The sequence below is a fragment of the Nannobrachium achirus genome (assembly GCF_963921795.1).
Source record: "Nannobrachium achirus genome assembly, chromosome: 13".
Taxonomy (NCBI): domain Eukaryota; kingdom Metazoa; phylum Chordata; class Actinopteri; order Myctophiformes; family Myctophidae; genus Nannobrachium; species Nannobrachium achirus.
In genome coordinates, this window is record NC_137833.1 from 35147826 (window position 1) to 35173301 (window position 25476).

Consider the following 25476-nt stretch of genomic DNA (forward strand, 5'->3'; position numbering starts at 1 on the left):
AGGCCCACGCTTGACTCAGGGAGATGGACGTCCCTGCCATGCATAACACTTGATGGGGTTATAGACACATAACTATAGAGAAGTGTTAGTGTTTTATTACATTATTATTTACACACTGTGACCAACTGATTTACTGATCAATGCAAAGAGTAGAAACCAGTTGAGATGCAATGCTTTAATTAGTCCATAATGTCAGTGACAGGGATAACCTTGCCTTGAGCCTCATTGTCCTCCACCGGAATTAAGACACAGCTCACACACAGGCGTTTCCATGCCTCTACATCCATCTAGCCATCTATCTGTCCATCAATCCACCTCTCGCATCCTTCCCTGCCCGCCTATTCATCCCAACAGCCTTAGGTGAGGCCAGTTCTCCTGCTCCCTGATACAGTTTCATCTGTTGCCCTACCACTAGATGTTCATCTCAGCCTGGCCCCAGGACCACGCCTGGACACAGGGCATGACAAGGATACACACACACACACACACACGCACACACACAGAATCTTCCCCATCGGCAAGCCTGTAACTACAATATGATCTCATCCCATCCAGGAGCATGTTAGAGAGAGAGTAGTGAGCCCCAGTCAAGGACACTATGTGTGTGTCCGCAGATCAGGGTGATTGGTGTTATGGGCATTTCACTTAGTGATCCTTCAATGAGCAAACCACACACACACACACACACACACACACACACACACACACACACACACACACACACACACACACACACACACACACACACACACACACACACACACACACACACACACACACACACACACACACACACACACACACACAGGCTGGTGAAAACATATGGGTAACGTCCACAATGTCCTTCCAGGGCGGACATTTAGGTCAGGCCTGTCTGCTCTCCTCTCCTCTCACTCGTGCTATATTGCAAGTTAGCGACTGTCTTTAAAAGGTGCTACTTTATATAATGTAGCACCTCAGCCATCCCAAAGAACCAGTGAAGAGGTTGGAAGTCCCTGCCCATCACCACCATTTGTGGGTTCAAATCCACTGTGGTGCATCCAGCTTTGTTGGGTATCTATGCAAACACAATTGGCCCATGTTTGGGTGAGGGAGGGTGATATTGGTCATTCCAACTACTACAGTAGTGTTGGGAGGGAAGAGTAGGGCGAAGGCCCTGTGTCCTCCTAGTGGGGGCTGCACACTGGCTGGAGAGTCAGTATAGGATACAACAGCACTGACAACACAGAAATGTGTATGGGGAGGAATTAATTGACAATCCAACTAAATTTAGGGCTAAAACATGAACAAGCGAAAGCAGTTGCGACCAACGGGCTCGACTCAAGAGCTTGCGCACAGGGTTGTGCATGTAGGTGACACTACTGCACATGCAAGACGACTCGCGGAGGCTCCAGATAGGCCCTGCCAGTCATCTTCAGCAGTGCTATTTATGAGTTAATTTCGTCCCGCGAAGCTTGGCCAATGTGACCCTGGTCGTACAAACGGACAAAGCCGGACAAACTGTGACCGGCCTAAAATATTTCCAAGCGGAAACCCTGACACACACACTGTCTGTCTGTCTGTCTGTCTGTCTGTCTGTCTGTCTGTCTGTCTGTCCGGCGGTGGGCACAGTAAGGGCTGTCATACTGTATGTGCTTTGACAAAGCCTCCATGCTCTGCCAGTCAGTGAGGTAAGGCACACTGACATACAAGGTCAGCAATGCACTGCCAAAAAGGCAGCAGTAGGCACTGTGTGCATATGCACACACAGATTTCAAAACTAATGGAGTGAAACGTTTTGTGTTATCCTCGTCAATGTATAATCGTACCACTGAACTATTTGCTAAATGGTAATAAAGTATTCAATCAATCAAAACCCACCTTCACCTCCATAACACTCCATGATGTAGAACATCCTGCAGGATGCTAGAAAGCTGGAGCTTAACCATGGTCAAATCATGACACCTTTCAAAATGCATATGCATCACTGATATTGCATTCAACACAGATAAGTAGAGAATCATACTGCCATTGTTTTCTTTCCACTACACATTGTGTGTATGGTGCCAATGCGCTCAGATGTGCTTTTTTGCAAGCTAAAAAGTACAAAAATGCAGCGGCAGTTTGTCAGTTTGTTTCTCACAATGCGGTTTAGCTTCTTTTGGAATGCCATCAATGCCACGCAAAAGGATATCTCCCTGTAGGAGAGGTCACACTCCCCACAAAGCAAGAGGGGTGACTCAGTGAATGAGTCTACTCATTGTGGCCACAGAGACCACATGCTCACACACATACACACACGCACGTGCACATACAGAGTCAGAGTTAAGGAAGTCCCGCAGGCTGCCATGCCTGGCTGTCATTCTAGCTGAGCATCCAGGCAGAAGAAGAGAGAGACAGAAAAAAGGAGAGGAGGGGTGCGTTAGAGGCAGAGATGGGGTAGGACATGTGTGTGTGTCTGGGTGACATGATGAGGGCTCAGGGGGAGACAGAAAGCAGACGGTGCAAATGAGGCCGAAGTCTTTAATGAAGTACAACACTGTCAAAGGAGAGAAGAGAAGAGAAGAAAACTAAGGGGAAGAGTCCTAACATTGTTAATGTTGCTGTCATTCAGCTAGCTGCAAAATGTCGAAGGTGAAAGACAGATGGGGGCGAGGGAATGCGTTTGTTTGTTTTCACCAAACAACCTCAACAAACTGTTTCCGCAAGAAGTGTGCTTAATACGATGTAACTTACAGACCATAGTCATGTACTGTACACATACTGTACTTGGACAGCGCGGGCTGGGCCGGGCTCAACTGGTCACGTCTATGTCGGACTTTGGGTTGGGTCTGGCTTTTATAATCCTGTAGGCAAACGCAGCGCGGTATCATGATGTCTCAGTGCTTGCTACAATGTGTTTTATATATATAAAGACAGTTGGAAAGGGACTTAACAAATCACCAAATGAGAAAAAAGGCTTGTTTATGTCAGGCTGCGGGCTGTGTCGGTCTCCAATGGTCAATTATGTATCGGGCTTTGGGACTGTCCCAGGCTGACGTTCTGCCGGGCTGGGTTGGGCCGGGCTGACTTTTTTAGGCCCGATTTAAGCTCTAACTTCATCTGGATGTTTATGTACTGCAGTGATGTTACTAGGCTTTCAATGTAATGGGTCCCGGGACCCACAGGTGGTCATTCAAATGGGTCCCAGAAAAGTTTTATGAGTCCTCAGTACAATGTTTTCGAGCGCTGTGAGCTTGTAGATCGGCTATTTTCAAAATGTTTGCCTATTTCTTATATTTATTTTACAATTTGGCTAATGTTTGAACTTAGAACTACTAAAACTACTAAAACATGTGCCCCTAATGAATTCGGGCGCGCAAAATGGCGTCGGACATCGGTGGAATCAAAACATTGACGTTTCTATCGCCTGTTTAAGACTTTCTACGTGGATTTTATTTGTGTTAACGTAGGGTAAAGTAGGATGCTTTCACCCATGAACAATGGTGGTGTCAGTGGAATTTTTCTTTTCTTTTACCGCGACGCGGTAAATAATTTTAACATGGACTCCAACGGAGGCGCACATGGACTCCAATGGAGGCGCATCCCCGGGACCCCAGGACCATGACATGAATGAGTCCCTGGGCGACTTGAATGAGTTTTTGATGCGAGATGCGCACGTAATGACATCACTGGTACTGTATGTATATATTATCAAATAGTAATTAATTCATACACACAATAAAAAAATCCTCAATGTTAATTACACACACACACACACACACACACACACACACACACACACACACACACACACACACAAATATGTGATACAATATTGATTACCCTCCACCACATGGCTGCCATTTAAAGGGGTTCCACGGTGGTATTTTGACATACAAATAGACATAGAAAAAGTTAATGTTTCGGATTAACTCTTTAAAACCCCTAAGTAACAAAGAAATACAGACAAACAATACGTGCAAACAAATAAAATGTAAAGAAAGAAATACACCATGACACACTTTAATAACAGGTACAACTGTAAAGGGAAGATCATTTCTTTAACATACCGCCTACTAGGGCATTCACGAATAGTGATTTCTAGTATTCTAATTATTTGACCTCAAAGTATTCGAATAGTCGAATATTCGACAGGACTGTCCAAACTGTCAAATATTAAGTAAGCAAGAGGCGAACATTGTGAAAATAGCCGATCTACATTGTGAGCATGTAGATCTGCTATTTGCACAATATTTGTCTGTGGAACCGAGTCACATTAAATGTAATACATACAATTCCAAGTGCTTGTCAGGGTGGGGGTCCCCAGTTCAAATATGTTTATTTTGGGCGTCACAGCCTACAAAGGTTTGAGAACCCCTGGTAGAGAACATTAACAAATTCATCCACCAGGGGCATTGACCAAAAAAAAAAAAAAAAAAGGCGAATATTCGACTTCAGTGAACAACGTTGAATAGTGACTTTGATATTCGAATATTTGAATATTTGGTGAATGCCCTACCGCCTACATACGAGGTGCATGTTAACGCAAAGTGTAAAGTGGGCCACGCAGCTATACAGCGCTTCAGCAATTAGGTCAATCTACGACATTAGACACATAAAGAGTAAAGACCCCTGCCGCATTGTCATTATTGCCCTCATGGCGGTGGTGATGAGGACTTCCTGGTGGTAGTGGGTCAGGGTCAGCCATAGGTCAGTCGGCAGGGGAGCCAGACCTCATGGGAGTCATAGTCAGCAGCAGGAGTCAACAACTCCACAGGCAGTTTGTACCATTTGATCACAGTTTGAAGCTTGGTTAACGTTAGAACATGAATTGCCAGTGTTCATTCAATTTCTTTTAAAATGATACATTTATTTAAAATCTTTTTGATTATTATGTATAAAAGTGAATGTGAAAAAAGGTGACTAGAACCTTTTATATTAGATATCTTTTTTTTTACTAGTAACTTATGGAATACCGTACTTACTAGTCTGGAAAATGTATGCTACAAGTGGCTAATGGCAGTGGAGGAAAAAGTACTCAGATGTAAACGTCTGTAATTCAAAATGTACTTCAGTAAAAGTACGAAAGTAATGGAATCAAAATATACTTAAAGTACCAAAAGTACAACATCTTTGAAAATAGCAGATCTACACAACGCGTTGCGATACGATGCATTGTGAGCTTGTAGATCGGCTAGTTTCAAATAGCCTAGGTATAAAATAGGGCTAAAGTGGATTAATGTATGTTTTATAATCATTTATATCTGCAAAGTAACTAAAGCTTTAAATAATTGTAGTGGAGTAAAAGTACAACATGTGCCTCTGAGATGGGGTGGAGTAGAAGTAAAAGTACTGAAACCTGTAACTACTGAAGTAAAGTACAAATACCTCCAAACTGTACTTAAAGGGATATTACACTTTCAAAACTTTTTTTTCGTCTAATCAGGCTTGTATGAACACCCTGAACAGTTTTTAATTTGCTTCATTCAGTATTTAGATATTTGATGTAAATGTTACCAGCTCCAACACGCCCAGGCCCTCTCCACATACACACCCATTGTAACTTCAAACTCCATTTTAACCATGATAGATTCATTAAAAACACCCATTATTTTTTCTGGTGACTCATAATACCCTCCTAATACGTGAGCAGGCCGTGTTTTTTCAATAACTTTTTTCATTTATTTTCAATAAAATATTATTGTATTTAATGTTTTCCATTTTCCCAAAGAATTATTAAAAATAAAAGAAAAAGGTTATTGAAAAAACACGGTCTGCTCACGTATTAGGAGGGTATTATGAGTCACCAGAAAAAATAATGGGTGTTTTTAATGAATCTATCATGGTTAAAATGGAGTTTGAAGTTACAATGGGTGTGTATGTGGAGAGGGCCTGGGCGTGTTGGAGGTGGTAACATTTACATCAAATATCTAAATACTGAATGAAGCAAATTAAAAACTGTTCAGGGTGTTCATACAAGCCTGATTAGACGAAAAAAAAGTTTTGAAAGTGTAATATCCCTTTAAGTACAGTACTTAAGTAAATGCACTTAGTTACTTTACACCACTGGCTAATGGTTAGCAGCTAGAGTGTCAGGGACTACAGTATGTAATAAAACATTATGCCATAGGAAGAAGCTTTTAGTTAACACAGCCCAGATGGCACATACAGTATCTAGAACACATATCTAAGCCTGATGTGTAGAGTGATTCCACATCACAGACTCTTTAGGGGTGAATGGTGTGAATCCCAGACATCACAGTGAAGGAAATGGGAAAGCTATAAAGATATAATGAGAGCCTACACCCTTAACAAAGATGTGCTCTTTCTGAAGTGTGATTTTATGGACAATCTATAGTTCTAGAGTTCACTTTAAACATAAAACGGGATATAGAGCCTTTATGAGTTCCATACCTTTTTGGCACTGGTCTGCATTTCTGAAAAGTGAGCACAACACTAGCATACGGTGTGTCTGAAAGGATGTGAAGTGCACTGGGAGGGACAGAAGATATACTGTAGAATAAGAATAGACTTCCTAACATGGACACTGGAACTCCAAACTGATGCACTGATGGATAATGAGGATAGCCCACATCGGCTACACTAGGACAGGTTAGCTACAATGTCCTTTTTAGGTTGAAGTTGTGGGAGAATAATTCTTCACTAATTGCTGACAGCCATATCATAAAGGAAATAATAAAGTTGAGTGTTATATCATATTAAGTCAATGCCACAGGCATGCAATAACACAGGTACACACAACTAAGAACTGTGAAAGGACACACATCAAGAATATATGTGCTGGACAGATAGAAGACCAAACACTATAAAATGCTTCCATATCGATGACCATGATGTAACAGTTTGACCATGAGCTCTTCATCAGACAAACACGCATATGCATACACTATACAGTACATACTGAAAGACCTGTCTAAATCCAATACCATCCAGACACCATCGACTGGAGTGACTCAAAGATGCTCTCGTATGCGATAACAGCAGCAATCATACAACAGCTCAAGCGAGTTCTGAAATGTTGTTTTTCTTATCATAATAAAATGTCCATGCCGTTCTTTGTTTTTGCACGCCTATGGAGGAAGAGGATGCTCACATCCTCTTCCTCCTTCTCGTAGTGAAAGAGTACAGTAGGTGCAGGGGCACAATAACACAATTCCTCTGTCGCTGAACTAGTGACTCTTACAGGTTGATCAGGCTAGTGGAACTGGGAGAGATAGCATGTTCCTCCACACTCGTTACAACCTCCTGGTGAAAGCACTCACTGTCAGATGAAAGGAAGCAGCTGGCGACTATGTGTATTGGAAAAGATGTGCGGTTGTCGGTACCCTTCCCAGACCAAACAGTACGGGTTAGCAGTGACAGGCTCTGCATAAAAATAGGGCAATTGGCAATGAATAAACTACAAAAATAAATTATAAAAAATATAAAAATAAACAGTTGTTTAAAAAAAAAGGGGGGCTTGGTGAATGTGGGCGCCATTAATAGTTGAAGCAGGACAGTCGACGATGCAGTGCCACATCAAATACGAGGCCAAACATTCTTACTAGTCACATTGCTAAAAGCAAAGCCATTAGCCTCGCCACAGGAATGAAAACCAAGGCAGACATTGCATCAAGATGTGGAATTCTGGCACTAGCTTAAGTGCTGGAGTCCGCTTAGAGGGAGTAGGGGGTCTGTCGTCAAAATAATCAAGTGGAAGTTAACTTAATAAACGCCTGAGAGTCCTCGCTATGACTGCTTCTGTTCTGGGAAACAGAGACTGAGTGTTGGAGCTATTGCACAAAAGCAATGACCTAAAGGGTTTGCTGTGTCTGTGTTGTCTGAGTGTGTGGTGTGGTGTGGTGTGGTGTGGTGTGGTGCGGTGCGGTGTGGTGTGGTGTGGTGTGGTGTGGATTGTGTGGAATATACCAACAGCCGATGCTACTACCGTGAACAGCTACCAGGAAGAGAGGCCCGGTGGCCTATCAGCAGTACTGTATGTCCGTCCGCTGTCGGAACAGCAATGGGTGGACTTCCAGGCCCAAGAGAACAACTGTAGAGTGCGCTTTAACACCAAGCAGCTAGGGCTATCACGATTATGACATTATACATGACGATTAATTGTCACTCAAATAATTGCGATTAACGATTTAATTGTGTTTTTGTCGTTGACAATTACATTTCGGTTTGGCTTTTAGGCTTTCAAGTTGCACATGGTAGATATGACACATACTCACATAGCCTAAATATACAAAGAAATTACTGACATATTTGACAACTTTATACTTAAAAAAGAAAATTGATAGTGGAAATAGCAGATCTACAAGCTCACAACGCGTTGCATCGAATACATGAACATTTTTCAACATGGAAATGATTATGACGATTATGAAAAATAATCGAGATTATGTCAAATAATTGCGATCTGACGATTATGTAATAATTTGACAGCCCTACAAGCAGCTATAATAGATCAACATCAGGCTGGTTGTTGGAGAGTTTCGACAACTTGGGAAGCCCAAAGACGAGGCAGAAAGGCTGGCAAAGTATTAGTAGTGCTGTCTCTGCTGCCATATACAGTATGGCGGAACCGCCACTACTACTTGTGCGCACGGAGTGCGGAGTGATGCATGTTGTATCATATTACATATCCATGAGTTTGTGAATGTATTCCTTCACTGCACCTAATATATTTGTGTCTCTGTATGCTTTCCCTGTGTGTAGACAAACAAATTGTAACTGTGTGTGTGTGTGTGTGTGTGTGTGTGTGTGTGTGTGTGTGTGTGTGTGTGTGTGTGTGTGTGTGTGTGTGTGTGTGTGTGTGTGTGTGTGTGTGTGTGGGGTGGTGGTGGTGGTGCTGCTGCTGTGTGCATGTGTTTAAAGTGTGCGGGTGCATTTGAATGGTGACTGTGTATGTACAGTACAGTATGTGGTGACTGCATGTGTGAGTTGGTGCATGCGGTGAATGTGGTGTTTGTAATAAATCACTCAGCAGCAGAAATAGATGTCTGTTGGCTTTGATACAACTGGATCTGGTAGAAGTGAAGTGGAGCGACACTATCAGACTTCAGTGGATCTCACATATTACACTTATACACATACACACACATCAGAATGGCTGTGGTCCCAAACTAAACCTCAAGTCAACAAACACACATGGAAGTGAGTAGAGACACAGGGAGAACCTTGTTATTATTATGCTTGGACCCAGATTCTGGTCTGTCATTGTCTTGTGTTGCATTGTGTTGTGTTGCTTTGTGTCGTGTTGTGCTGTGTGCTGTGCAGCCCACAAGATCCAGATGGCTTTTATAGATGCAACTCGCTGGAGGGACACATTCCCGTTTGCAGCCATATCTCTCTCTCTCTTTCTCTCTCAATCTCCATCTTTATCACTCGCTCTCTTCGTCTTCCTTCTCTTGCTCTTCGTTACCTCTCTCGTTACGTTATTCTCTCCTCTGTTCTTTAACCAATCTATGGGCAATTAACCAAAGATATATCGAAACCGGAAAGGACCAAGAGAAAACACAAGAGTAGAAAACGCCAGTATTGCTGCCAATGGGCAATGCCAGCAGCACCTTTTCAGACTACCTCCATGCACCTGAGGGAATCTCAGCTTTTATATAGCACCTTTTATCTAAAGCATTTTACAATATGTGTTGTTATATTCACCCATTCATACAGACATTCACACACCCACGGCAGAGGCAACCACGGACGGCATAAACCTCCTCATTGGGAACAGTTATTAAGCGTTCAGTATCTTGCTCAAGGACACTTGAGCAAACTGAGTGTGGATCAAACCGGGAAGCTTTCAGTTCCTAAACAGTCGCTCTACCTCCTGAACTGCTCTCTGGTTAAAGGTATGTGATATACACGTTGTTGCTCGGCATTTGTTGTTTCCCTCATAATCCAACCTCACGTCCTCAAGTCTATCTGTATGTATTGATCAGTTGTTGTGGTAAATTGAACATAAATGCTGATAAAATATGTCAGATAAATAAGCAATAAAGCAATGGGCACATCTCTGTAAATATACTGTATACAACTACTTAGCCACTTAAGCAATATTATACTTTGTCATAATATGACGAATACTGAAAATATCCAATCTACAAGCTCACAAAGCGGGTCTCAACATGAATTTGTGTCCCCCGCTTTTACATTGTGTCTTACCAGTACGAAACGTCCAATGGGTGGAAGTGGTGCCTGCTGATGAGGTCAGCGAACAAAGACTCCGTCTCGCGGCATGCCGTCCCGTTGCCAATGACCACCTTGTTACAGCTGGAGATGGGAGGAGAGAGAGGGAGTGAAGTCCATTCATTATTTTCCTTAGAGGTTTATTTTGTGTGTGTCTTTGACTCTTTATTGTTGCTTTTTCATTTTGTTTCATTTCTATATTTTGTTTTTTTCCTCATTTCTTTTTTATCTTTTTTATCTGTATGACATGTTTATTAATGTTTATATACGTATATTCTACTCTGTTGTAATTCATTTTATCTTTTGAATGTACAAATATTCCCAGAGAATGCCACTTCTCAAGCCCCTGGAGGGTTTTTAGGCTTTTTCCTTCACATTTTTTTGAATCTTTAATTTGTAATTTTAAATGTTCTTGTAAGTGAAAATAAAAACAAACAAACAAAGTGACACATACAGTAGGAACACAGAACAGAAAGTGCCACTGGGTGGGGTTTCGCCCAGTGTAAGTGGGGTTTCCTCTTATGTGTGGGGTTTGCCTGTTTATCTGTAGTAGAGGGCATTTAGTTCCTACAGTAGTACATCAAAACTACAAAAGTAGGGTGTAGGGAGTCTAGGGACCCTGTTGAAAAAGTCAACAATAGTACGTATCATATGCCAACTGTACACAGAATTCTCTGTGTTCATTTAACTCCAAAAGTGTACAAATGGAACCGGTCCCTTTGGTTTCATTTATTTGTGTACATTATTAGAGATTAAAAAAGATTACCTACTTTTTCATGCACCGCATTCAAAATGGTCAGTAAATATACTGCAAATGCATACAGTATGAATAATAAGCCTCACCCATGAGCTGCAGTACCTGTATTTGATCATGAGGTGGCGCAGTTTGTCTGCCACACTTTCCTGGTCTGGTCGGTGCATTGAGTTCAGGTAGATGATGTCTGTATGAAGAATCTGACCTGAGAGACAGAGAGAGACAGGGACAGAAAGACATGTACTGTAAATAATGAGAAAGAGTAATAATGAGAAAGAGACAGCAATGTTCAAAATTGCTGGCCCACTTGCTGTTCCAATCAGGATGGAATATGACAAATCAGAAAGATCCATCTTGATCACATGACTATAGAAATAATGTGTACCGATGTGCGTGATGTTTGGACAAAATCTATAAGAAACAATATAATAGCCACTTACTGCTGACACTGAAACAAAGAAAACAATGAAATAATGATAAAAGTGTGTTCTCAGCTTGTTGTACTAGGCTTATTGTGTATCATCTAAATAATAGAAAGCACCATGGTCTAAAGAGATATAAGAGATGATGAAATAACACCCAAACTCCCCTTCCATCTCTCCTGCTTTGACAGTCCCACCCGCCACAGGAAAAACAGACCCTGACTTCCTGTCATGTCCAGAGATGTGACTGGACAGCTCTGACAGGGGGTCATGTGACCGGGTACCATCAGACCTGTTACCGACAAGCTGGGCCTGGCATGGTGTGTGTACGTGGGGGGGCCAGACAATCAGCTGCCCAGAGGGAGGGACCAACCCCTACGCTGTGGGTAACCCTCACCCACTGAGAGCATGCACGCACACATACACACAACACACGCAGAGCCCACCCACTGAGGCCATGTCAACTGGCATCCTGTCTTTACAGCCTTTGGCGTTTCAGGACGTGTATATACAGTACACACACACACACACACACACACACACACACACACACACACACACACACACACACACACACACACACACACACACACACACACACACACACACACACACACACACACATACGGGCATGCATCAATGCACATAGCACATACTGTATACCTATACACTTGTTTTTCAGGCTTTATCCCAACTAAATTAAACTTATTGCGCTGTGTAGTAAATGTTGCATCTATAGCACCTTTCTCCTAAGCGCTTTGCAATGTGCAGCATTACATCCACTCTTAAAAACATCCATAAAAACAGTAAAACAAGGCGGGTGCACAATCAGAAGCGGACTAGACTCCCGTGGGGCATTCCTGAGCGAGGCGATAGCCAAGCGAGTGAGTGCACGTGCCAAGCGACGCGATGACCGACACACCGACCACGTCAACAATGCGGCACGATAGGAAACCTGTCATGTCAAACATCTGCTGCTTGGTCAGTTGTTGCCCAACTCATCATTGCGACCGTTAGGGAGCAGTTTACTACCAAAACTTCCACCGGCCGTCCGTCCGTCCGTCCGTCCGTCCGCCACACGTCACACGTCACACCTTTGTTTGTGTACGGTGTGATGTCATATATCTTCAGTATGACATCACACCACATGTGTACACAAACCTTTGTGTACGTTGCTGTGGCAACAGTCTGTTGTTGCTGGTCTGTTAGTGTACGTTAGCAACCACCTTAGCAACCATGGTTTTACCCTAGCAACCAACTGTTTACCCTAGCAACCAACTGTTTACCATAGCAACCATGTTTTTTTTACCCTAGCAACCAACTGGGCATAAAAGGGATTCTGTTAGGGATCTCCATATATGGGCATAAAAGGGATTCTGTTAGGGATCTCCATATATGGGCATAAAAGGGATTCTGTTAGGGATCTCCATATATGGGCATAAAAGGGATTCTGTTAGCTGTTAGTGATCTCCATATATGGGCATAAAAGGGATGCTGTTAGGGATCTCCATATATGGGCATAAAAGGGATTCTGTTAGGGATCTCCATATATGGGCATGAAAGGGATTATGTTAGGGATCTCCATATATGGGCATAAAAGGGATTGTATCCCAGATGATGCCCTGTTAGGAGATCCACACTAACAGAATCCATATATGGTCCTACCGACAGCTGCTATAAGCCAACCCTGGCGATAAGGTCTGAGTCGAAGAAATGCTTCTTTCCTGGCAAGAATTGCCCCTTTATACTGTAGGGCTCGTTTGTGTATTGTATGACATCACGCCACATCATCGGCTGAGGACTGTGTGATGTCATCATATCTCCATATATGGAGACATAAGTTGCTCATGCCCAAATATGGGCTGGTGAGGTCAGACTTAGTGTGATGCGTAGGTTATCTCCATATATGGAGATTCAACTTCAATGAGTAACCATGGCAAACTGTCAACTGCCCGTATGTCTTGATAATTGGTAAAACAAACTTTTGGCCTATTTGTGGAGATAAGCGACCAACGGTCGCTTATCTCCCGTTTAGGGAGTCTTACTGGTAGATAGTAAATACTGGGTGTGACTGTGAGAATGCATTGATTCCAAGATGGCCACTCGTGTGGCGTGGCGTTGGAGGAAGTCAGAGCAGTAGCGGGGAGCCTGGTTGCAGAGGGCCTTGTAGGTACCGTAGACGATCATTATCTTGAAATCTATTCTTTGTTTGACTGGGAGCCAGTGGTCCCTGGATCGGATTCTGGTGAGCACGCAACTACAAGTGTGTGTGTGTGTGTGTGTGTGTGTGTGTGTGTGTGTGTGTGTGTGTGTGTGTGTGTGTGTGTGTGTGTGTGTGTGTGTGTGTGTGTGTGTGTGTGTGTGTGTGTGAGAGAGTGTGAGTGAGTGTGTCCTTACCAGTGGAGGAGAGGATGGCCAGCTTGCAGCCGTGTCTGAAGCCTGGATCCACCCCCATGATGACACAGCCACGCACTGGACACACCAGTAACCTCTGACGGAGATTCCTCACAAACATCGCTATGGACTCCTTCTCTGCTGCTGCTGTCAGCTTAGACCTGGAGAGTGGGGGAGAGATAGAGAGAGAGAGAGAGAGATTGAATATATATAGAGAACATATAGAATATTTACAGACAGTAATTGAAGGTGACATTCACACTTTGTTCGTATCTTTTTGTTTTTCATCGTTTCATTAACAGTTTTGGTGTTTTCATTGTATTATGTGAGCAAACGAATGAACTAAGTAAACGGTAATTATATAAACCCACACACACTCAACAAACACACACACCTGTAGCTCCTGGTGAGTAGAGGTATAATCAGTCTTTTGTAAGAGTCCTCCACGGCATTTTCAATCATTTTATTCTGTTCCTCTCTTGCAAAGGTCTTTGTTCTCCACCTGCAAAAATAGAATAAAAAATATATCATTTTTGTATAACAACACTGCCACGAAAGGATACCAGGGTTGTGATTCACGAAACCACAGCCGCTATGTCATGTTGTCACTTTGCCATGCGGTCACCTGATTCCGTACAGTTAATTCTCCAGGGTGCATGAAGTTGCACAGAAAATTGGATTGCACTAACCGATCGAACAACACACATTCAACAGATTATTCAACCTTTGTGAATTTATATGAATCCATTTGTGTGTGTGCGTGTGTGTGTGCGTGACTCTGACCTGTTGCTGAGGCACCACCTGATGAAGTCAGTCCTCACCCTGTCTGGAATGTTCACTTTGACTGTCAGAATCTTCAGACTCTCACCTCGATTAATAGCCAGGGTCTACACACACACACACACACACACACACACACAGACACACACACACACACACACACACACACACACACACACACACACACACACACACACACACACACACACACACACACAACGTTAGACACATTAGACAAGTCATATTTTCTCATCTCATCTGTACTTGGTCACACAATGAATAGCAAAGATAGCTGATTTACAAGCTATTCTATTAGTGAATTTGTTTTAAAGGTTTACCCTATGACGTGCCCAGAATAATGGTTAATAATGCAATATACGCTTGACCCCTCTCCTGTAAAATGCACACACCCTTTCTGCCCAATTGTTATTGTTAAGCTCCACATCTTTCATGATGATTATGTCGGTGTTATTAAATAACCCCCGATTCAGTGTTTTCTGACCAGCCTACTGTAGTACACTGCATCTGATTACGAACAGCTGCATACTGTGTACATGCATACATACAAGCATCTCCATTCGAACACTGTACGCACAACTGCCTCCACACACAGACAGACAAACACAGAATCCCATCTCTACACACATTTAAGTAACTCCGCCAAGGCCTATATCCTGTGGCCAGGCCTGCTGTTGTGTTGCGCTTGTCCCCCTCAGAGGAACTGCTGCTTGCTGTTAAGCAAAACAGTACTAAGTGTCTGACCTTTTCAGTGGGGAACCTTTAGCCCGCCACAGCACAGGGTAAAGAAAAAAAGACGTCAATCTGGAGCCCAAGCGGAAGAACAGAGCTGACAAATGCCACCACCGTGCCACCGCCACCGCAAGGCCTGCCCCTCCCCAGTGCGCACATACACATCATGCCACAACCACTACCACTCATCAAAAACCAGCATCAATGTGCTGCACCCACATGCATGTAGAACACACGCACACACACCCTATTCACTCAAAGAAATGGCATCACAGGGGTAAGCTCAGAATTCTGCTGAAATTTTGATTTCTCTTCTCTCAGCATGTCCCCGCCCAGGGTGGCCGCATTTGATGGAGAGGAGATTTCTCCTGCGATCTTCATCAAAAGGAGCTGAAGTCTCTTTTCACACTGCATACCGTTGGTGGGAGGAGGAAAAAGATTTCTGTCAAATAGGCATGGGATGATATGAAAATGTCATATCACAATTATTGTGACAAAAGAAATCACGGTTTACGATATTATCGCGAAAATCAAAATCCATTATCCTGGGGCAAAACATGTGCCAAAAAATAGCAGATCTACAAGCTTGTAGATCTGCTATTTTTTGGCTAAGACATTTGATAGAGTGTGAAAAAAAATGAGCTTGTAGACTGGCTATTATTGAAAATAGGGCTTGAGTGGTTATGGTTATACTGCAAGTAGATAAAGTAGGAAGATTTGCACTCTAGACTCAAAGCGTACCAATAAGCCTCAACGTCCTTTTGTCAGTGTGCAAGCCTTTTCTGTTATTTGTATACTGTTAGTAGTGATGCTGTTTAATTTTTTTTTAATTTTTTTTCTTCCTCCGTTGGCATCAGTTTGTCAGGGGACAAAATGTGACAGTAGTGTCTGAGTACTTAGCAGGACTTTATACTGTATGTCAGTCAGTGCCGCTGGAGTGAACATTTCAAAATGTTACTGCAGAAATTGGTTGTTTGTCAGTCATTATCTACAGATTTAAGGGCCTTGTGGAGCCCCTTCTATCAGTCATGCAGACGACTTTCAGTTGTCACTGATCAGCTCAAGAGACCTGCTTGATTTCAATGTCCTTGAGGATTGAAAATAGTTTTTCTATTGTTTTTGTCCTGCAAAATGTCTTAAAATATCTTCATATGAATCATATGAATCAGTCTGTCAAACAGATGGTGGCTTTTCTGGAATGTTAAAAAGAAGAGACAGTTCAACTCTTCACACCGCAGGTCTATTGTGACACTCAAGTCACACTCAAGAACAGTGAATGCAAGAACTTCATTTCGTATTTACAAGGAGTTTAGAGGCCGAGGGACATGGCAGACACTTTGATAGAATGTAGATGAAGAAAGTTTGAAAAATGTAATTTTCCCCTAACAACTTAACCTCTATTTCATACTTCTGCTATTAGAAGATTTTGATAAAGAGGATGTTGAAAAACAATGACATGCCTAAATCATCGACACCAGGGTTAACGTGGTTAAACATGCCATTTCATCCACAATGATTGTGTCCCATCCATCAACCCCTATCCCCTTCTACAAGCAGAATGACCCACTTCTGTTGTCTCCATGTTACGCATTCCTAGGCAGCACAGATGGTCCTTTCTGCCCAACCCTGTATTTTTTCAATATATTCTTTGCTTTCTTAAATCCCGCTGTAATTTAAACCCTCTATTGGTGGGTTGCCAAACCTCATCCCTGCTGCAGGCAAAGCTATACCCATCACCAAGCAAAAATACTCAGCAATGTGTTTGCCTTAACCAATAGCTCTTCATGTTGTGTTCCTTTGTGGCCAGCCACTGTCCTTCACAGCATACTGTTTAAAATCAATGCCAAGTGTGTCTGTATGTCTCTGACTTCCTGCCCGCTCGGGCCAGAGTTGAGGGACAGAAGATGATCTGAAAGGACCAAGAGGGAGGTAGTGTGTGTGTGTGTGTGTGTGTGTGTGTGTGTGTGTGTGTGTGTGTGTGTGTGTGTGTGTGTGTGTGTGTGTGTGTGTGTGTGTGTGTGTGTGTGTGTGTGTAAACGCTTAGATGGGTCACAGGAGTGACAGGTGGTTTAGCCCTAGCCAAAGCCTGACGAGAGCAGACAGGTCTGTCCAGCATCCCGCCATCTGCCCCCAAGTGAGGGCAGCAGGTCTCCCTCTCTGTCTCTTTCTCTCTCACGCCGTTTCTTTAAAGCAATCCTGTCATTGACACATCTATCCGTCTGACGTATCAGGCATGCACGTTCAGGCATGGAACATATAGACACACAAGCACGCAGGTGCTTACAGTAAAATTACCACATGTGCTAGGACCAGGGGCGTCACAAGGGGGGGGGAGTGGGACTGAGTTACTAGGGCCCAAGGTGGAGGGTCCTTCATTATTTTATACTTTAGCTATTGAAAAATAGCAGATATAGCATTTGAGCTTGTATATCTGCTATTTTTGAAAATTCGTGAAAATGTGTGCAAATCTCGTCATGAAAAAGTTTGAGCACCGCTGACTGGCATAGAAACATACCTTTTTCAAAAAACCTTCAAAGACTTGAACAAATTTTCACAATTTTTCAAAAATAGCGGATCTACAAGCTCGCAGCGCGGCACTCTGTGCTTGTATATCTGCTATTTTTCAATAGTTAAAGCACAAAATAACGCAGTGAATCCTTGTACCCAGGGCCCAGAATTTGGTGCGACACCCCTGGCTAGGACACTTAAGCAATGCATCATTCTGGTCTGCCCAATGAGTAAGTTGACTTGAACGGAAGTGGTACACGTCAGAGAGATGTAACTGCAGCACATGGATTCAAAGCAGAAAGAGAATCACTTAAGAACTTAATCTAGCCAAACTTCAATGCATCTCACAAGCTCAGAGAAAATACAGACAAGATGTATGATGAAAGAATGCCATAAAACATTGATAAAAGAATATCGTTATTTTAAAAAAGGTGTCAATGTAATACACCACTACCTCCACCTGCACACCTTTCATCTCTGCTCCATTGTAACTTATTTCATACTTAAAAATATCACTAAGAACCATGGCAGACAATGTGCATCTGAGACACGTTTGTTCTTTTCAAAGCAAATGAGTCAGCTGGACTATACTGGTAAGGAGGAAGTGGAGGAAGTCCATCTTGAATGCAGAGTCCTACAGGCACAGCACATTCGACTCTGTAGGCTCTGGTTACCGTGTGGTCGCTACAAGGCTGCCCCTGAGCTTGAGGGTCCCTAAGACCGCCCCAAGGACCCGGCCCGACTGGGAGGCCTTTGCGGGAAGCCCTGAACTCCAGGCCAACTACACAGCGGAGGTGAGAGCCCGCCTTCATCTGCTGGCCGAGGAGGGGGAGCCAACAACCTAAGAGCGGTTCATCTCTGCTAACATAGAGGCAACCAGGAAATGGGTGCCGACAAAGGGGAGACACAGAGCTTCCCCTGGATCTAAACACATAATAGCATTTTGTTGGTTGTGAATTTCCATCTATCTACTTTGACAATCAAGCCTCTCTCAGTAGTAGTGGTCTCCTAAGCATTGTAGAATGGCAAAGTTCTATAGACCCAGCATGTGAAGGACTGTGCAATATCTCTTTATTAGTCACTGTGACCTTTTGAATACTCAATCCAGGCTCTCGTGTTGATGACAAGTGTACAGCCGACAAGACTTGTTTATGCAAAGCCAAGAAATAGTACACCCCGGTTTCATTTATTAAATTAAGCTCATAGATAAAGACACACTGATACGAACATATATTTCACTGGTATTTGGCAGCCAAACGCTGTCAGCTGCATAATAGATCATTTAATTTAGACAGAGTGATGAAATGGTGATCAAATTTTAGGCTTGGCGTTATTAACAAGAGGAGCCGTAAGAAAATAGAAGAGAAATATTAAATATATTACGCTCTTGATAAACAGTGGGATAATTGAAAAAACATGAGGAATGTAAGCTACATTTACTGAGTGTTATTCTTCAGGCAGAGTGAGTCCAGGTCAATATTGACTTTCTAAATATCGATGAGAAGCACTCGCTGCAAGGGATTATGGCCTGCCACGATAAACCCCTCTCTACGAAAACACTTGTGGCGCTCAAAGAGAGAGATCATTTTATTTCTCTCTCTCTCTCCCTCTCCTCCCGGTCTCTCCCATCGCGTTTTGAAAACAAACACGCACAACATGGGAGCAGAGATACCCCAACGGCCGTTATGCAGAAATAATAAACCTGATCTGCTTGTTTTAAAGAAAAGCACCTCGTACTGAGATAACTTAAAGTCTTATCTCCAAACTGAGATAGGACTGACTTGGTAGGTTGTCATAATCCATATTCTGTATAATTGTGAGAATAGAAAATAGTTTTCATTCTGCAAAAATAAAATAAATATTGAACATTGAAAAAATTGCATTGTTTAATAATATGTTTAACACATATTATTCATTTAGTAGACATTCTTCTCATATTAAAGCTAATTCGTGCTATAAAACAACTTATAAAATTCAGGCTGCTGCCCATAGCTGTTCGTATGATGGTACATAACTGACTGAAAAACAAACCACTATTTGCATGACAACCAGAAATGATATGTATTTGCATACATTTGTAGTAATCATCTTAATTGTTGTATTATGAAACCTAATTGCGCACACAGTAAAATCCTCTGTAACCTTGTAACCCTGAAGGCTCTTGCACGCAAAGTCTGATGTGATTATGAATGGGTCATTCAGTATTGAACACCTCACTCTTCAGACAGCAATTTTGTGTGCAAGAGATGAGAGAGAATTGTTGTTTTAAATGTAATTAATTATTTTTTCTTTTCTTTTCTTCAAAATCGGAATCTATGAGCAAAGGTTGTGAGCTTACAAAGTAACAAAATGGAACCTTAAATTTGGTTACATAGTTTACTAAATTATTTTTTCAGAAACCTTACATTAGGTTACATTTGTACGAGTTAAATTAAAATGTAAACATGAAAACAGCACTGATTGTACTTCCCACTTGCTCATCAAAAGGAGTGTTTAATTGATGAAACAGTTTACCATTTATTCTGTCTGTGCTCAGTGCTCCAACTGCAGCACTAAGCTACCGTGTGATCACACAAATCACTTTAAAAAAAAACTCCCTCCGTGGAATCAAACAAATCCACACTGTGGTACTACAGCAGCACACGGACCCTGTATAGCTACGAGGCAAACCTGTACCCTGCCACCAACTGGCCCTGGGCCTCAAATCAAATCAATCAATGGAATCTGACATCTCCACTAGTACTACATGTGTCAATTTATACACACACACGCACACACGTGCACACGCACACACGCACATGTGTATTGTATAGATAGTCAGACAGACATACCAGTATATGGGATTTTCTGAGCAGAATGTGTGCACAGTATGGAAAAACATACACAACGTCATTTGACTTAAATGTCTTAGGATTCTTATGATTTCTACTGTATGTTTAAGTGTTGTAGCCTAAATGTCCACACCATACAGGGAAAACTAGTATATTATTTTCAAATAATGTATTTTTTAAATAAGCTGTAACTGACCACTGAATTTCTAAAGCATCCAATGAATACTCACTTCTTAAGTTGGCAATCTATGTGCTAAACAAACATTGTTTTATTGTATCATGTGGCATTGTAAGTCTTACAGTATGTCACACTTTGCCAACCAAAGCAATTCAACATGTGCTTCTTCTACAAATGCCTGACAATCCAAAAGGCGCTGGCAAACTGGCGCTTGGCACCAAAGGCCACAGCTTTTAACATCTGCTGCCGCGGAGCTTAGCTGTTCATTCATTCACCCCCGCTCTAACACCCTTCCTTATCCCTCCATCCATATAGCCTTTAACAAACCGTTGGCTAGGGTGTGTGCGGGGGCCCTTAATAAAAATGCATTTACGCGAGCAGGGGCGAGTGCACGCTCACACACACACACACACACACACACACACACACACATACACACACACACACACACATGCCTCCTGTCAAAACACATCCCCCACCTGCCACCCCCACCCGCTCGCCTGACAACTCGTTGAGCTTAGAAAAGGTTTGTTTTAGCCGCAGTCCCGCAGCTAAGCTGGGGCAAAACGGACGGCGCTCGATTAATGCTGCATGACAACGGGCGCGTCATCGAATTAACAGCCTCACACACGCAGTGCAGCAGAACGGAGGAGAGGAGGGAGAGAAGGAGTCAGTGGAGGAAGGAGGAGTGGAGAGAGGACAGGCAGGGAGGGGGATAAAGGTTCACAGAGAGAGAGAGAGAGAGAGAGAGAGAGAGAGAGAGAGAGAGAGAGAGAGAGGGACCAAGAGGTACCCCATGCATCACTCATCATGTTCTCTCTCTTTCTTTCTCTCTCTCCCTCTGAGGGCCCGCCACATTGAGGCCTGGCAGCAGTAGCTGTCAAGGCGGGAGGGCATCTGTCAATCAAAGCCTCCTAATCCAATGGCATGTCGACAGGGGACATGTCACATATGTTAAAAGAGGGAATTGTAGGGTGTGCATGTGTGTGTGTCTGTGTGTCTGTGGGGCACAGTGGCAGGGCTGTCAGAGTGTGGGTGTGCACAGTGGTGGTGGCAGCGGAGAAGCAGCCAGCTGCTGACGGAAGCAGTGGTGACACATGAACTCTGAGTAAAGCACCAGTCACTGCGGGGAGAGGAGGAGGGAGAGAAAGGAGGAGAAGGGAGAGAGAGAGAGAGAGAGAGAGAGAGAGAGAGAGAGAGAGAGAGAGAGAGAGAGAGAGAGAGAGAGGATAAACGGAGGAACAAGAGAGGAGGCTAACCGCAGCTGACGTAGCTAGTCCTCAGAAGTGGCATGCAGTGAGGTGTGTGTTTGTGTGTCAGAGAGAGAGAGAGAGAGAGTGTGAGAGAAAGTACATTACAATATAACATTACAATGTCCCTGGTGCAATTCCAGCTGGAGACCTGTGTTGCATGTCTTTGCCCCTCTTTCTGCCCTCAATTTCCTGTCTCTCTACTATCATACTGTATATAAGCAAAGAAAACCTGAACTGACAAAAAATGACTGGCTGGGGTAAGAGCAAAATAGGCCATTTGGAACCCAATCAACCCACAGAAAAGTCTAAAGAAAACAGCTCTAGAACTTTGGAGGTGTGTAGCTCTGTCTGTCTGTCTGTCTGTCTGTCTGTCTGTCTGTCTGTCTGTCTGTCTGTCTGTCTGTCTGTCTGTCTGTCTGTCTGTCTGTCTGTCTGTCTGTCTGTCTGTCTGTCTGTCTGTCTGTCTGTCTGTCTGTCTGTCTGTGCATACGTGCGTATGTCTTTTCAAGTTCATATGATGTGGCTCTGATATACGTGGCCTGTGAGTATGCTACTTCATCTATTTCATTGTGACACGCTGATGCAGCTTCAGTTTTCAGCATAGATATCAAAGTATAAATGGCTTATAACTATAAGCATCCTACTTCCATGTTCACAATCACCTACTTTTCCAGGGAACCCAATGAAACTTATACAAGTGTGAGTACCACATATCCAATGTATATTTTCATATAAAACAAATGCTGTGTTTGACAAGGAAGCACAGCATTTTTATGAATGGAAATGTCCATTCTATACATCTATTTCACAATTTGGAGTTTGGACAAATAATAATTTGTTCCAAATCGTGTTTTCAGTTTATTGGATTTACAAAGCCTAAACGAACAGCATCAAGGAAAGTGGACACACATACAGTAAATTGGTGAGGTGCTGCTGCTGGGTATTAGTGAGATGCCAGCACACTCAAAAGTAAAAACTCTTTATAGATAGACAAAGCGTGTCTGTCGAATCATCGATTTTAAATATTAATAATATCAATACAAGATTTAAGACATAACAATGACAAGACAGACCAGTTCAGTAATGAACAGGGCTGGCCGTGCTACCTGATGAGGCTGAATGCGCTGGATGTTGCAGGTGAAGTCATGGTACAGGTGGAACTTGTCAAAGTCTTTGCTTGCTGTATTCTTGTTATGCGGGCCCGCCGGCCCCACCTGGCCCTGAGCCTGTTTCTGACTCTGCTCCTTCACTGCTGATCTGGACACGGACGACTGGATGGTCACATAACTGTTCTCACACCTGAGAGACGAAGGGGGTGGGGGGATGTAAAGGAAGGCATACTGTATGGAGAAAAATATTTCAGGTAATGTAATATTTCAGTTAAGGCACATGCGATGTACTGAACATAAATGACAGAGGGCGATAGAGGCAGGCAGTGCACAACAGCTATTCATTTCCTAATCAAATTTCTATGTGACAAATAAAACACAAGTTGATAAGAAAAGAGGGAATGAGAAGATGTGTGTGAGTACTTACAGTGTTCGCACGTAGGTGAGGGTCTCTGGGTCTTTGGCTATCATGTCAGCCAGAATCTGCTCCACACCTGTGGACACCTCCTCCACTGATGACAGACCTGACACACACACGCACACGCACGCGCACGCACGCACGCACGCACACACACACACACACACACACACACACACACACACACACACACACACACACACACACACACACACACACACACACACACACACACACACACACACACACACACACACACACACACAGTATTAAACTAAGCGAAAATTATTAGCATTGCTAAGTGTGGACTGTTGCTGCCCTCTTCTGGCAATCAAACAAACTGTCAGAAGGCACACAGGTGAATATATTTAATCACAGTGGCCATGTGTAATCAAACAAAAAAAAGTATCTCAAGCATACAGGAATTGGTTTTGATGAAGATGTCGCAAGACAGAGACAGGACAGTAACATCATTTACAAGGCAAAGAAGAATGTGCAGTGCAAAAGGCAACCATATGCAAATATGGTTGAAATATCAACCTTCATGTATAGCTATGATGCTAAAAACATAAGTAACTACAAACAAAGATTGCCCTCCCTGTCCAGCCACCCTCCCACGAATGTCTATGGCCAATTGTGCTCTTATGGATGCCCGGCATGCTCGAGGCACCACGGAGGCTTCAAAACCATAGTCTTGGAGGTAGTGGACAGAAATGTTACCCCTGCGCCACCCCAGCACCCATCATTAAGGATTTTACTGTGCACATGTCCAACGTTTGTATACGTTTGCATGTCTTACCTTCAGTATCTGGTTTAACCCAAGCACAGAGGTCCAGTGTGTGTGGTTGGTTCAGCAGCAATAGAGTAGCATCCTCCAGACCCAGCTCCCTGGCCCTGCGTGCCTTACTTAGCTTACTGCCTTTCTTGTAGGGAGAGTACTGCACAGAGAAAGAGGGACACACACACACACACACACACACACACACACAAACAGTCACACACTGGCAACACTACTTTTGATATAGGATCAAGGTCCCAAGGGGAAACAAAGCCTGAAATAGGATTGATGGAGCAAAGTTTATTGATTATATTATTTTCTAGATCAGGTATGTGACATAGATTCTATATAGACATGGAATCTATAAAGTATGCAAAACTGTGTGTGTAATAAAATGTGTTTTAATAACCATTAATTAACCAAATAATCATGAGCTAAATCAGCTAAATGATAGCAAAACTATTTGTTAGTGACATCCCTAGACATCAAAACTCCACTTATGGCCCTGTGGTTTCCCTCAACTCTTTTGCATAGTTTATCGCGGCAGCTGCATTGTGAACTTCACGTCACACTTTGATATGCCTCATTGTTTTTTTGTCATTACTAATGACACTGTGTGTGTGTGTGTGTGCGCGCGCGCGCGCGCGTGCGTGCGTGCGTGTGTGCGTGCGTGCGTGCGTGCGTGCGTCCAACCAACCACATGGTCTAGTTCATCAGCAGATCTGCAGCTCCTCAGGTTGTGTTCTAGCTCAGGCGTCAGAACATCGTCTTTCTTCAGGGTCTGAATCACAGACTGGGTCTTCTTCGCTAGGGCACTACACGCACACGCATGCACGCATACACACACAAACACACAATTCGTAATTACAACATTATATCAACAGCATGGCATTCAAGAATAAAAATCAAATACTGTTCAAACAGACATGCACCCCAGGACTTATAGCTTGACTTCTATCACCATCTAGTGGCCAGCTATAGACATGCCACTGCTTAAGGAATGGCCATAATATTAGGTTTTGTGCATTCCATATTAGGTTATGTACATTTTATCCCACTGTGCTCAGTCTACGTGCATGTCAGCTCAGCAGTCATATAAACAGACATTACCAACAATTTGTGGCAGCGAGTGTCTGCTTACCG

At 43.1% G+C, this 25476-nt stretch overlaps 1 protein-coding gene across 1 annotated transcript in view; it reads right to left on the bottom strand.

Moving 5' to 3' along the window:
* srbd1 (S1 RNA binding domain 1) overlaps nucleotides 1-25476 on the bottom strand; it is a gene marked incomplete at its 5' end in the record, with an annotated part of 100119 nt that overhangs the window by 73704 nt on the left and 939 nt on the right. The window contains 9 exons of the mRNA XM_080740688.1: nucleotides 10135-10242; nucleotides 11018-11117; nucleotides 13732-13889; nucleotides 14123-14230; nucleotides 14512-14615; nucleotides 23135-23327; nucleotides 23565-23649; nucleotides 24355-24493; nucleotides 25031-25148. Coding sequence (XP_080596814.1) covers nucleotides 10135-10242; nucleotides 11018-11117; nucleotides 13732-13889; nucleotides 14123-14230; nucleotides 14512-14615; nucleotides 23135-23327; nucleotides 23565-23649; nucleotides 24355-24493; nucleotides 25031-25148 — 1113 coding nt within the window. The remainder of the gene's footprint in view (nucleotides 1-10134; nucleotides 10243-11017; nucleotides 11118-13731; nucleotides 13890-14122; nucleotides 14231-14511; nucleotides 14616-23134; nucleotides 23328-23564; nucleotides 23650-24354; nucleotides 24494-25030; nucleotides 25149-25476) is intronic.